At 44.4% G+C, this 13,545-nt stretch overlaps 1 protein-coding gene across 1 annotated transcript in view; it reads left to right on the top strand.

Annotated features, from left to right (window-relative positions):
- The window catches only part of csmd3b (CUB and Sushi multiple domains 3b), a 1,478,622-nt gene that overhangs the window by 1,369,003 nt on the left and 96,074 nt on the right, over nucleotides 1-13,545 (top strand). Inside the window, exon 52 of the mRNA XM_080194817.1 lies at nucleotides 13,149-13,322. Coding sequence (XP_080050943.1) covers nucleotides 13,149-13,322 — 174 coding nt within the window. The remainder of the gene's footprint in view (nucleotides 1-13,148; nucleotides 13,323-13,545) is intronic.

Below are 13,545 nucleotides of genomic sequence, written 5' to 3'. Positions count from 1 at the left end.
GGGAGAGGGTTCGCAACGCAAACAGTGCAGAGAAATAACTAGGCTTTCCATGCTGAAAGTCGGGTGCTGTCGGTGAAGTATGTGACAGCTTGGGTCACAGACTTCTTGCACCATAGTTGATGAGGTTAAAAACAAGTACAGATTTTCAATGAATTTGGTTTTCAGATTTATGGCTAAAGGATAATTCTGGGAATACAGATACATAATCCAGGAATACAGATGCATGATTCCCTAAAAGTGGCATCACAAGTAGATAGGGTCGTAAAGAGCGCTTTTGGTACATTGGTCTTTATAAATCAAAGTATTGAGTATAAGAGTTGGAATGTTATGGTGAAGTTGTATAAGACATTTGTGAGGCCGAATTTCGAGTATTGTGCACAGTTTTGGTCACCTAATTACAGGAAGGATATTAATAAGGTTGAAAGAATGCAGTGAAGGTTTACAAGGATCTTGCTGGTGCTGGAGAAACTGAGAAAGGTTGAATAGGTTAGGACTTTATTCTTGGAGCACAGGAGAATGAGGGGAGATTTGATAGAGTTGTATAAAATTATGATGGGTATAGATAGAGTGAATGCAAGCAGGCTTTTTCCACTGAGGCTAGGGGAGGAAAAAACCAGAGGGCGTGGGTTAAAGGTGAAGGGGGAAAAGTTTAAAGGGATTATGAGGGGAGGCTTCTTCACACAGAGAGTGGTGGGAGTGTGGAATGAGCTGCCAGATGAAATGGTAAATGCGGGCTCACTTTTAATATTTAAGAACAACTTGGACAGGTACATGGATGAGAGGGGTGTGGGGGGATATGGTTCAGGTGCAGGTCAATGGGACTGGGTAGAAAAATGGTTCAGCACAGCCAAGAAGGGCCAAAAGGCCTGTTTCTGAGCTGTAATGTTTCCATGATGCTCAAACTGTAGCTTGTTTATATTTTCTTGATAGCTATAACCTTACATTGTTGATATCCTTGTAAACCGCCTTGCGCCGACTGCAATACTTCAGTATCTTTTTTACAATATGATGACCAGAACTGTACACAGAATTCTTGCATGGTCTAATGCCCAATCCAGGTTTCAGAAGAACTGTACTTAGATTTATTTTCCTGTTGGAAGTAAACCCAAGTGGGGTGGAAGAAGATTTGATCCCGGGATTTTAGGAAGATTTGTCAGGAAAACTCAAACTGAACAACACATCACAATCTAATGGAGTTGCTAATTTATCTGCTCTATAGTGCTGCTCTATAGCTTTACTAAGCTGCATCACAGTTTTTAGTGATTCTTGTATTTGTGCTCCTGAGTCCCTTTTGGTGTCTATCCCATTTAAATTATTATTTTCCAAGTGATGTGTGACTTTCTTAATTTTCCCATCAAAATGTAACACCTCACACTTGTTTGCCCTGAAAGTTATTTGTCCGTTCTGCACCATTTATTTTCATGCCAACTTGTCGTTCGTTGCCATCTTCATCATTATTGACGATGACCCCAATTCCACAACATCCTCAAACTTGGAAATTGTGTTTTTGATTTCAAAGCCAAAACCATTAGTATAATTTGTTAACCATAATAATCCCAGAATTGGGCCTTGTGGAACAATACTTTAGAACATAGAACATAGAACATTACAGCGCAGAACAGGCCCTTCGGCCCACGATGTTGCGCCGACCAGCTTTTAAAAAAAAACAACACGAACCCACTAATCTAAACCAATCCCATTTCGTCCATAAACCTATCCACAGATCTCTTAAACGCCCCCAAACTAGGTGCATTTACAACTGCAGCTGGCAGGGCATTCCAGTCCCTCACCACCCTCTGGGTAAAGAACCTACCCCTGACATCAGTCCTATAACTACCCCCCCTTAATTTAAAGCCGTGCCCCCTCATGCTAGCTTTCTCCATCCGAGGAAAAAGGCTACCACTATCCACCCTGTCTAAACCACTAATCATCTTATATGTTTCAATAAGGTCCCCTCTTAGCCGCCTTCTTTCCAGCGAAAACAACCCCAAATCTCTCAGTCTCTCCTCATAGGACCTCCCCACCATACCAGGCAACATCCTGGTAAACCTCCTCTGCACCCTCTCCAAAGCCTCTATATCCTTCCTGTAATGTGGGGACCAGAACTGCACACAATACTCCAAGTGCGGCCGCACCAGAGTTGTGTACAGTTGCATCATGACGCTGCGACTCCTAAATTCAATCCCCCTACCAATAAACGCCAAGACACCGTATGCCTTCTTAACAACCTTATCTACTTGATTCCCAACTTTCAGGGATCTATGTACACATACACCTAGATCCCTCTGCTCCTCCACACTATTCAAAGTCCTCCCGTTAGCCCTATACTCAACACATCTGTTATTCCTACCAAAATGAATTACCTCACACTTCTCCAAATTAAACTCCATCCGCCACCTCGCGGCCCAGCTCTGCAACCTTTCTAAGTCACCCTGCAAACTATGACACCCACTTTCTACCTATTGACAATCTGAATAATTATTCCTTCACCCTCTTTTCTTTCTCTCTTGCTAACTGTACATTTTGTGATCTCTGCCTCTGCATTCCATGACCTTATTTTTGGATATCGAGTTATACTACATCCATTACAATGCCCATGCATACTCTCGCCAAAGTATTTAATGCAATTCGTCAGGCAAGGTATTTCCTGATGGTTAATTATTGGATAGAATTTAATTCCCCCTTCCCTGTCCCAAGCTGAATTCTGTCAGTACGAGTTGTTTGACTGGATGGAAATGGACCCCACCATTTTCCAGACTCCCCACGATCAAGCTCAGAGCAGTAAGGTTGGGGGTGAGTTAAGGACCTTAACTTGCGACTTATGGGCCTTATCCCCTCACCCTCCAGGAAGGCTGTTCAGCAAACATTATAGAGCCGAAGGAGTGAGGTCATTCTCAATATGTGCTTGATCGAGGAATGCAGCATGGCACCCCTCCCACCCACCACCCCCCCCATCCTACCACCCTGCCAACCCTCCCACCCACCCCCCCCCATCCTACCACCCTGCCAACCCTCCATTAGCCCACAATCACCTCTATCCAGGGATGGATGCCTTGATGATTATTGTCCAAACCTCGCTGGATTCCAGGGAAGTGCCGGAAGATTGGAAAACGGCTAATGTTACGCCGTTGTTTAAGAAGGGTGCCAGGCAAAAGGCGGGGAATTATAGGCCGGTTAGTTTAACGTCTGTTGTAGGTAAAATGCTAAAATCCGTGATCAAGGAGAAAATAGCGAGGCATCTTGAGGAGAATTGCTTGATAGAGCAGACGCAGCACGGCTTTGTTAAGGGGAAGTCGTGTCTGACAAATTTACTGGAGTTCTATGAGGATGTGTCTAGGGCGGTGGATAGAGGAGAGCCGGTAGATGTGGTGTTTCTTGATATTCGGAAGGCGTTTGACAAGGTGCCTCACAAGAGGTTATTACAGAAGGTCAGGGGGCATGGAGTTGGGGGTCGGGTGTTAGCGTGGATAGGAGATTAGCTGTCAAATAGGAGGCAGAGAGTGGGGGTCAACGGGTGCTATCCGGATTGGCGGTTGGTGACTAGTGGAGTGCCTCAGGGGTCGGTGCTGGGGCCTCAGCTTTTTACCATTTATATAGATGATCTGGAGGAGGGAACCGAGTGTACGGTGTCGAAATTTGCTGATGACACCAAGATTGGTGGAACGGCAAATTGTGCGGAGGGATTGGAAAGTCTGCAGAAGGATCGAGATAGGCTGGGCGAATGGGCCAGGAACTGGCAAATGGAATTTCATGTTAGCAAGTGTGAAGTTGTCCACTTTGGTAGGAATAATGGTAGGAAGGATTATTACTTAAATGGCGAAAATCTGCATCATGCAACGGTGCAGAGGGACCTCGGGGTCCTTGTGCATGAGTCGCAAAAACCCAGCTTGCAGGTGCAGCAGGTGGTCAGGAAGGCGAATGGGATGCTGGCCTTCATAGCGAGGGGGATTGAATATAAAAGTAGGGAGGTCTTGCTGCAACTGTACAGGGCACTGGTGAGGCCGCAGCTCACCGCACTTAGGCAAGGATATTTTGGCCTTGGAGGGAGTGCAGAGGAGGTTTACTAGGCTGATGCCGGAGTTGAGGGGGTTGAGCTATGAGGAGAGGCTGAATAAACTAGGCTTGTACTCGTTAGAGTTTAGAAGAATGAGGGGAGATCTCATTGAGATGTATAAGATGATGAATGGGATGGATAGGATAGAGGTGGAGAGACTTTTCCCGCTCAGAAAGGACAGTAGGACTAGAGGGCACAGCCTCAAGGTAAGAAGGGGGGGGCAGTTTAGAATGGAGTTGAGGAGGAACTTCTTCACTCAAAGGGTGATAAATCTCTGGAATTCTCTGCCCGTTGAAGTGGTGGAGGCTGCCTCGCTAAATATATTTAAGACGCGGGTTGATGGGTTTTTGATAAGCGAGGGGATTAAGGGTTACGGGGGGAGGGCGGGTAAGTGGAACTGATCCACTTCAGATCAGCCATGATCTTATTGAATGGCGGGGCAGGCTCGAAGGGCTAGATGGCCTACTCCTGCTCCTGTTTCTTATGTTCTTAAGTTCTTATCCATGGCCAATCACTCTTCCAGGCTCAAATGCAATACCGGCGGTGGCCACCACTCCCAGTGGTGCTGCAGATTTAGAGAACTCTCAGCCTCTGGCCAGCAGTTCTTGGGAAAGGGCTCCATTGGGGGTTTAATCAAGTGGGAGGCCCGATGCTGTCCAGAAAAGTGCCTGATTACCTCATCAATTGCGTTGGGCCTCTTGGATAGAAAAAAATGTGCGTCTTTCACCAGTTCTCCATTTTTAGCAGGTATTTATCAGAGCAGGTATAAGGGGCCAAATGGCCTCCTACTGCTTGTCTTTCTTTTTTCCCTTTGTTTTTGACCATCCTTAATCCTGTCTCATTAGGTTCAATCAAATGATGGGAAAGTGTGAGGAGCGCACAGTAAGCTAGTTGTATGGCACTTTGCTCCATTTGGTGCAGGGTTATTCTTGGGAAAGTTGGCTTGGTTCACAATTTATTATCAGGAAATAGCCACTGGCTGTTGCTGAGTGAAGGAAGTGCAGGAGTCAACCAATCAGAATGGGCAAATCCCATGTTTATTTCCTGTGATCATTGAAAAAAAAAGTTGACTTGGATTTTGCGTGTAATGAAAATAAATTGGATGATTCTAAAAGAAGGAATAGTGCCAAAGGGAGGACTGAGTTACAACGCAGATAAATACATACAAGGGACTCAGACCTGGTGAAGATTTGCACAACATTGCATTAACATGGTTTTCTGGATTGAATATGCCTCCAGCTGTAGATTTTTCTGGTTTCAGCTAGAATTAAATTTATTTTTGTGCTCAGTCAGAACAGTGAATAAGTTAACAAATATGGCATGCAGTTGCTAAATGAAGCATCCACGTTCTAACCTGTTAATTTTTGTTCAAGTTAATTCTCTCACTGAAATTAATCAGATCACATAATTCATGATCTTAAAATGCTCTCTAATGCTTTGTGCAGTTTTCTGCTTTACATGATTTAAGACAGGCATTTGGTTACTGATGGGAAACAAATTAACCAACGAGTGGATTATTAGTAAAACTCCCTGTGTGTTCTGAATTTGTATAAATATTACAGATGCGAGCAGAAAGTGTGTGATATATTGGCATTCTGCTGCATAATTTCTGAAAATAGGAAAATTAATAACTCTTCACTCATTCCCCTTTCTGACAATGAATCAACGATCAAACCCATTCACCGCAGTGGGACCAGAACATCCCGCTGCCGGCCAATGGCACGCTGCCTCCCGTCTTGGTCTTGGGGAGGCCAGAGAATCCTGCCCTAAATCTTTATTCACACACAATGTCATATCCTTCGACGTACCAAAAAATATCCAATATAAACAAAAACTAGGAGAGGTGGTTGTGCAGTGGTATTCTCACTGGACTAAGAATCCAGAGACCCAGACAAGATCTAGGGACCTGGTTTGAAATCGTGCCATAGCAGATTGTGACGTTTGAATTCAACAGAAATCTGGAATTAAAAGTCGAATGATGACCACAGAACCATTGTCGATTCTTTAAACAAACTCATCTGGTTTACGAGTGCCCTTTGGGGAAAGAAAACTGCTCTCTCTCCCTGGCTTGGCCTACATGTGACTCCAGATTCACGATAATGTGGTGGACTCTCAAATATCCTGTGAAATGGAGGGCTGTTAGGAACTGGCAATAAATGCTGGCCGATCCAGCAACGCTCACATCCCTGAAGAGTGCATTTAAAAAAAAAACTAGCAATGCATACTAAAAGCAAAACTAGCAGATAATCAACAATAAGATTCTCATGTTCAAAACAGTGAAACGCCAATGTCCACAAGTCACCTCAACAATGTTCTCAACAAATTCCATCCTACCGTGAGACTCACCACCGTCTACTCTTCAGAATCAGTCCCATTTTTGGACGCACGCATTTCCATCAAGGACGGACACCTCAGTACTTCACTCACCGTCAGCCCATGGATAACCTAACAATGGTCAGCTTTGTCCAGCTTCCACCCCAAGCACAGTGAAGAAGCCACCCCTTACGTACAGGTTCTGTGTATACATAGGATCTAACGGGGAGGAACACGGTGGATGCTAAAAGACGCCCTCATTAAAAATAGGTTACAATGTACAACTCATCAATCAACGGTTGTGACACGCCACTGCAAAAGACGGCAATGCTATCCTGAGGAGACGAACACGGGACATGACCGATAGAACGCTCTTAGTCATCCAATACTTCCCCAGAGTACAGAAACTACACTAGGTTCTTCGTAGCCTTCAATATTTCATCAACGATGAAGAATATCTCACCTATCCCTACACGATCACTCGTCTTCAAACAGATGCCTAACCTCAAACAGACCATAGCTCGCAGCAAGATGCCCAGCCCTCGGGAACAGTGACAATGACACTGTACAACCCAGCCATAGTAACCTCTGCAGGACATGTTAGATCCCCCATGTCATGGTACCTGTGTACCATGACATGGGGGAACACCAGCCAATGCAGTCTACCTCATACTCTGCAGGAAAAGATGCCTCGGGGCATGATACATCAGTGAGACTGTGCAGACACTAGGATGACGGGTGAACGGACACCATGCAAACAATCGTGTTCCCTCCCAGTCAGAGAACACTTCAGTGGCCAAGGACACTCAGCCTCTGATCTTCGAGTAATTGTTCTCCAAGGTGGCCTATGCACAGCATGACACTGCAGTTCCACACTCATGAGGACAGCCTTAACCATGATCTGGGGTTCATGTCACGCTACATGTAATCCCACCGTATTGTTCTGTCGGGGGGGAAGCTCCCTAACTGTCCTGTTTCGATACCATGCATCTAGTGATGATCTCTCTCTCTGGATTTGTTTGCACAGTGCTTCACACCATCTCACTCTTCGGTTGCTTGTAATTATCTCTAGTCTCAGATAATCAGTTCTGAGGTCATCCCTCCATTTGTTATACGGCCTGTTGACACTTTACACGTACTGATTATACTTAACTGCTTGCACTTGCCTATTAACACTCATGATTACTTACAAAGACTTGTTATTCAGTCGGCCTACACTGTCTGTACTTATCCTTTGACACTCTTGATTACTTGTTAGTGTTGGGCTATCGTCACTCCCCCGATATACTCTGTGCCTGTGCACCTCACTCCACTTCACCTGAAATAGGTGCAGCACTCCAAACACTTGTGATTTCAAATAAATCTGTTGGACTACAACCTGGTGTGAAGTGACCTCTCAAGTTGTCCACACCTTCGGAACTTACACCTGGGAGTGGAAACAATGAAATGGAATGAGCCAGCCAGTGCCCTCATCACCCCGTTTCAAAGTAATTTTGACACATAGCGTGTACATATGTTGAGATAAGATAACAACTGTGACATTAATATAGCACCTCATCAGGGAATAATAATGGTCTATTGTTTCAGAAGCAGAAGAGAAGTTAAGGGAATTAGTGACTACCCATCTTAAACACGCCATAATGGACGTGTTGAAGTGAACTACAAGACAGCAATGTAACCAAAGGTTGAAAGGGGTTGTAAAATCTTTCATCAGTGGCTAAACTCCAAAATTGAATGAGTGCTTTAAATTCTGTGCACTATTTCTTAGCATCAGTACGGTATTAAAAAACTGTCATGAAAAAGAGACAGGTTAACGTTTGGGTACAGAACCTTCTTCAAAGCATGCTTTTCATTTCCAATTCGTAATGTTTGTAGTTATTTTCTTTTTATCTGAATCTACTTTTAAAATTGATTTTAGCGTACTTCAGTACAGAGACCCGTTTCTTTGATGTGAAGGTTTACCTATGTCACTTCAAGCTGAAAGTAATGTTGTCTGATGTTGGATAAAGGATATTGGTAATTTTATGACACAGCAACTAGAAAGAAACATGTTATATTGCAGAGCCCTGTCTTTTTTGTTAAACAATAGATTATGCAGCAGGTATAGATCAGAGAGCAGAGATTTACAGGAAATATATTACTGAGTGCTGTGGCTGCATAATTCATGAGCCTGCGCAGGTGCCAGTAGACAATGTAAACAGCAACTGTTTACTTCATGACACTTTTCGCCTTCGATGTGCATTTTGTTTATCCAATACAGAGCTACAGCCTAAGTTTTGACAAGAACAGAAAGGATCTCTGGCTGAGCCAAAGAGGCACCGGGTCCCTGATTCTGGAAATCTAGCCCCTAAACTCAGCTCTCAACATTTCCTCCAGGGAGGTAGGTGGGAGGAACAGGGATAGGTTCAACTTGTACGTCTGGGCATTGTAAGTTAGCTAAACATGTACAAGCGCATCTGCCTTCAAACAGCTATCATTTTTGTTAGTGAAATGTCCGCAATTGTGAGCTTTTCACTTCTTAAGAGAAGGTGTAAGCTTTTTTAGAAAGATAATGTATTGCTTTGGGGCTGTAAGGTACACTTTTGGAATAGTCCAGGAGTGCCTTTGAGAGAGGTCAAGTGCCCTTTGGGACTTGTAAAACTAGAATGTACATAAAGTAGACAAACTCACTGGAGCTGTCAGGACGTTTATATGCCCTTGGAACTTTCATGTTGTCAGGATATTTAAATCTCCTGTCCTTGAAGTTGAAAGAAAAGATTGTCCATAATTTAAAAACAAGTGTTTGCTATTTCACTCAGTCTGCTGGCATAAGCTGATAGTCATCATTATAGGATTTGTGCTACATCAATGATTCCACAATCTAACATTATCACAACAGGGTGCCTGGCAGTTCACAGTTTGATTGATCATTCCAAGTGGTTATTAAATCTTTGATGTGGGACTCTGAAAACAAATGCTCGCTTTCATAAGCGATGAAGTATTTGAAGGAATTTAAGTGTAGTGGATAGGTTTTAGAGTTTTTTGAATAGTGAAATCATCAGTAGACAGTTGAATCTTTATTTTACTTTATCTCAGCCTGGGTTCTGAAGTCTGACAAGGATAGATACAGCATGAATTGGCATGTACGTGTAAGGGAAAAGAGTGTTGGGTGGGGGCACGGGTTGACATGAGTTTGCACCCTCATAGAATAGAATCATAGAATCCCTACAGTGCAGAAGGTGGCCATTTGGCCCATCAAGACTGCAATGACTGTCTGACAGAGTATCATACCTGGGCCCTCTCCCCACAAATTTACCATGGCTAATCCCCCTAACCTATACATTTTGGAACATGAAGGAGCAAGTTAGCATGGCCAATCCACCTAACTTGCACATCTTTGGACTGTGGAAGGAAACCTGGTAACTCCCGGTCTGCCTCTGTATTGCTTATGGAGGTGGCAGGCCTGATTCCAGTTCATGCTCACCCTGCCAGAATGAAAATCAGACCCCTTGGGGCACTTTCTCTGGAGTTGGGTTTGCAGAATCTTTGATTTGATTTATTGTTGTCACTTGTATTGGGATACAGTGAAAAGTATTGTTTCTTGTGCGCTATACACAGAAAGCATGCCATTCATAGAAAAGGAGAGAGTACAGAATGTGGTTTACTGTCACAGCTAGAGTGTAGATAAATATCAACTTAATGCGAGGTAGATCCATTCAGAAGTCTGATGGCAGCTGGGAGGAAGCTGTTCTTGAGTCAGTTGGTACATGTTCTCAGACTTTTGTATCTTTTTTCTGATGGAAGAAGGTGGAAGAAAGTATGTCCGTGATGTATGGGGTCCTTGATTACGCTGGCTGCTTTTCCAAGGCAGCAAGAAGTGTAGACAATGTCAGCGGATGGGAAGCTGATTTGAGTGATGGACTGAGCTTCATTCACGACATTCTTTGTGGTTTCTTGCGGTCTTAGGAAGGGCAGGAATCATACCAAGCTGTGATACAGCCAGCAAGGACGCTTTCAATGGTGCAGTTGCAGAAGTTGGTGAGAGCCATAATGGACATGCAAAATTTCCTGAGCTTCCTGAGAAAATAGAGGTGTTGGAGGGCTTTCTTAACTATAGTGTTAGCATGGGGGGGTGCGGGATCAGGACAGGTTGTTGGGAATTTTGCAGAATTTGTGCTTCTGCCTTGAGAGCAAGAATTCAGGCCTATATAATTGACGTTCTTCAAAGTAACTCAAAACAATGTTTCCAGATACACATTTGGGCTAACATTCAATTACCACCTGAATTGATTTTCTCTCCTTCATGTTTCGCATTTGACTGATGGTTCCATCACTTCTAAAATTAACCTATTAACGTCGCAACGCTCGATTATGCCGACTGCTTTTCCGAGGCAGTGGGAAGTGTAGACAGTGTCAATGGATGGGAGGCTGATTTGTATGATGGGCTGGCTTCATTCGTGACCCTTTGTAGTTTCTTGTGGTTTTGGGAAGGGCAGGAGCCCACACCAAACTGTGATGCATCCAGATGGCGCATCAGTAAAAGTTGGCGCGAGTCGGAGTGGACATGCCAAATTTCCTTAGCCTCCAAATATCAAACTTCCTCCTGAAAAGTCTCATTCATGTACATTTAACAAAAGAACTAAGTATTAGTTAGATGGAGGCAACAATTAACCGTTCAGTAGCGTAAAGAGGTATCTGAGGTATTGACCGGAATTTTCCCGTTCACCCACCACGGGTATCCCGTTCACCCACCACGCCGTTGTTTAAGAAGGGTGCCAGGCAAAAGGCGGGGAATTATAGGCCGGTCAGTTTAACTTCTGTGGTAGGTAAAATGTTAGAATCTGTCATTAAGGAGGAAATTGCGAGGCATCTTGAAGGGAATTGCTTGATAGGGCAGACGCAACACGGTTTCATTAAAGGGAAGTCGTGTATGACAAATTTACTGGAGTTCTATGAGGATGTGTCTAGGGCGGTGGATAGAGGAGAGCCGGTGGATGTGGTCTTTCTAGATTTTCAGAAGGCGTTTGACAAGGTACCTCACAGGAGGTTACTGCAGAAGGTCGAGGGACATGGAGTTGGGGGTAGGGTGTTAGCGTGGACAGAGGATTGGTTGTCAAATAGGAGGCAGAGAGTGGGGGTCAACGGGTGCTATTCGGATTGGCGGATGGTGACTAGTGGAGTGCCCCAGGGGTCGGTGCTGGGGCCTCAGCTTTTTACCATTTATATAGATGATCTGGAGGAGGGAACCGAGCGTAGGGTGTCGAAATTTGCTGATGACACCAAGATTGGGGGAACGGCAAATTGTGCGGAGGGTGTGGAGAGTCTGCAGAAGGATCTAGATAGGCTGGGCGAATGGGCCAGGAAATGGCAAATGGAATTTAATGTCGGCAAGTGTGAGGTGGTCCACTTTGGTAGGAAGAATGGTAGGAAGGACTATTACTTACGGGGCGAAAAACTGCAGCAGGCGACGGTGCAGAGGGACCTCGGGGTCCTTGTGCATGAGTCGCAAAAACCCAGCTTGCAAGTGCAGCAGGTGGTCAGGAAGGCGAATGGGATGCTGGCCTTCATAGCGAGGGGGATTGAATATAAAAGTAGGGAGGTCTTGCTGCAGCTGTATAGGGCATCGGTGAGGCCGCAGCTCGAGTACTGTGTGCAGTTTTGGGCGCCGCACCTGCGCAAAGATATTTTGGCCTTGGAGGGAGTGCAGAGGAGGTTTACTAGGCTGATGCCGGAGTTGAGGGGGTTGAGCTCTGAGGAGAGGCTGAATAAACTAGGCTTGTACTCGTTAGAGTTTAGAAGAATGAGGGGAGATCTCAATGAGACGTATAAGATGATGAATGGAATGGATAGGATAGAGGTGGAGAGACTCTTCCCGCTCAAAAAAGACAGTAGGACTAGGGGGCACAGCCTCAAGATAAAAGGGGGGCGGTTTAGAACGGAGTCAAGGAGGAACTTCTTCACTCAAAGGGTGGTGAATCTCTGGAATTCTCTGCCCGTTGAAGTGGTGGAGGCTGCCTCGCTAAATAATTTTAAGACGCGGGTTGATGGGTTCTTGATAAGAGAGTGGATTAAGGGTTATGGGGAGAGGGCGGGAAAGTGGAACTGAGCCACGACAGATCAGCCATGATCTTATTGAATGGCGGGGCAGGCTCGAAGGGCTAGATGGCCGACTCCTGCTCCTATTTCTTATGTTCTTATGTATCGTCATGGGCGAGGGAGAACCACGCAAAGGTCCATTGGGCAGTATTTTCTGGTTTTGGGGCAAGCAGAGATGGAAAGTTCTGTCCATTATATTCTGATATAAATCTTCATTTGCTTAGAAAACTAAGTAAGATATGAGAAAAGAAAGATACCAGCCAATCGAAGCCAGCGCGTTCATTCTATTTCTATTGTGCCCCTTTCCACTCGCAAACTCTCTCAACTTGTAATTTTCTTCTAGTCCCTTCTGCATGCAGTTTTTTGCACGCTACAGGATCTCTTTTCAAACCTTTTGTCAGTTTTAAGAACATTAATTCAGTGAAAGGCTTGAAAATGAACAGGACGTAGGAATAGCCATAAACAAGCTCTCCCTAAACAGCCAATTGGTGTCTTATTCCGTCTAATGTGATTAACTGCTTGGGCTGAAGACAGTTTCCTTTATTCTGATGGTTACATCAAGGTTTCAGGTAGGCGGATCACAATCAATGGTAATAATGATTTGAAAAACACGAGTCATGATTCCTTCTGCACACATTTGTAAGCATTTCCAAGATTCTGATGGGATTTTAAAGATTACAGAATGTTGGTCATATCTTTCTCCTAGCAATCAGTTGTGGTCATCCTGGAAATCCAATTTACGGGAAAACTTCTGGAAATGGTTTCAACCTCAACGATGTTGTAACATTTTCTTGCCACACCGGATACGTAATGGACGGGTCAGCCAGGGCCCAGTGCCAGGCAAACAGACAATGGAGCCAATCCATACCAACATGTAGAGGTAAGTGCACAATGCTGTTAGTGCTTTATTTCATGGTAACTTGCAGTGAGCGACAAAACTCTTGTCGTAGCTAGGCTCTCGCTTATTACTGAATTAGAGTTCAGCATACAATGTATTTTATGTACAAGTATGGAATAGGCAATGCTAATATTTACACAGAAGTGAGGATCTAGGTTTCCTGCTCTATTAGTAATCACTTGTTCAAATTAAAGTTAATATCAAA

Source organism: Carcharhinus amblyrhynchos, chromosome 8 (assembly GCF_965287045.1).
Source record: "Carcharhinus amblyrhynchos chromosome 8, sCarAmb.v2.hapA, whole genome shotgun sequence".
NCBI classification, from domain to species: Eukaryota; Metazoa; Chordata; class Chondrichthyes; order Carcharhiniformes; family Carcharhinidae; genus Carcharhinus; species Carcharhinus amblyrhynchos.
Note: the sequence above shows the minus strand (reverse complement) of the source record. Positions and strands in the feature narration are given on the sequence as shown.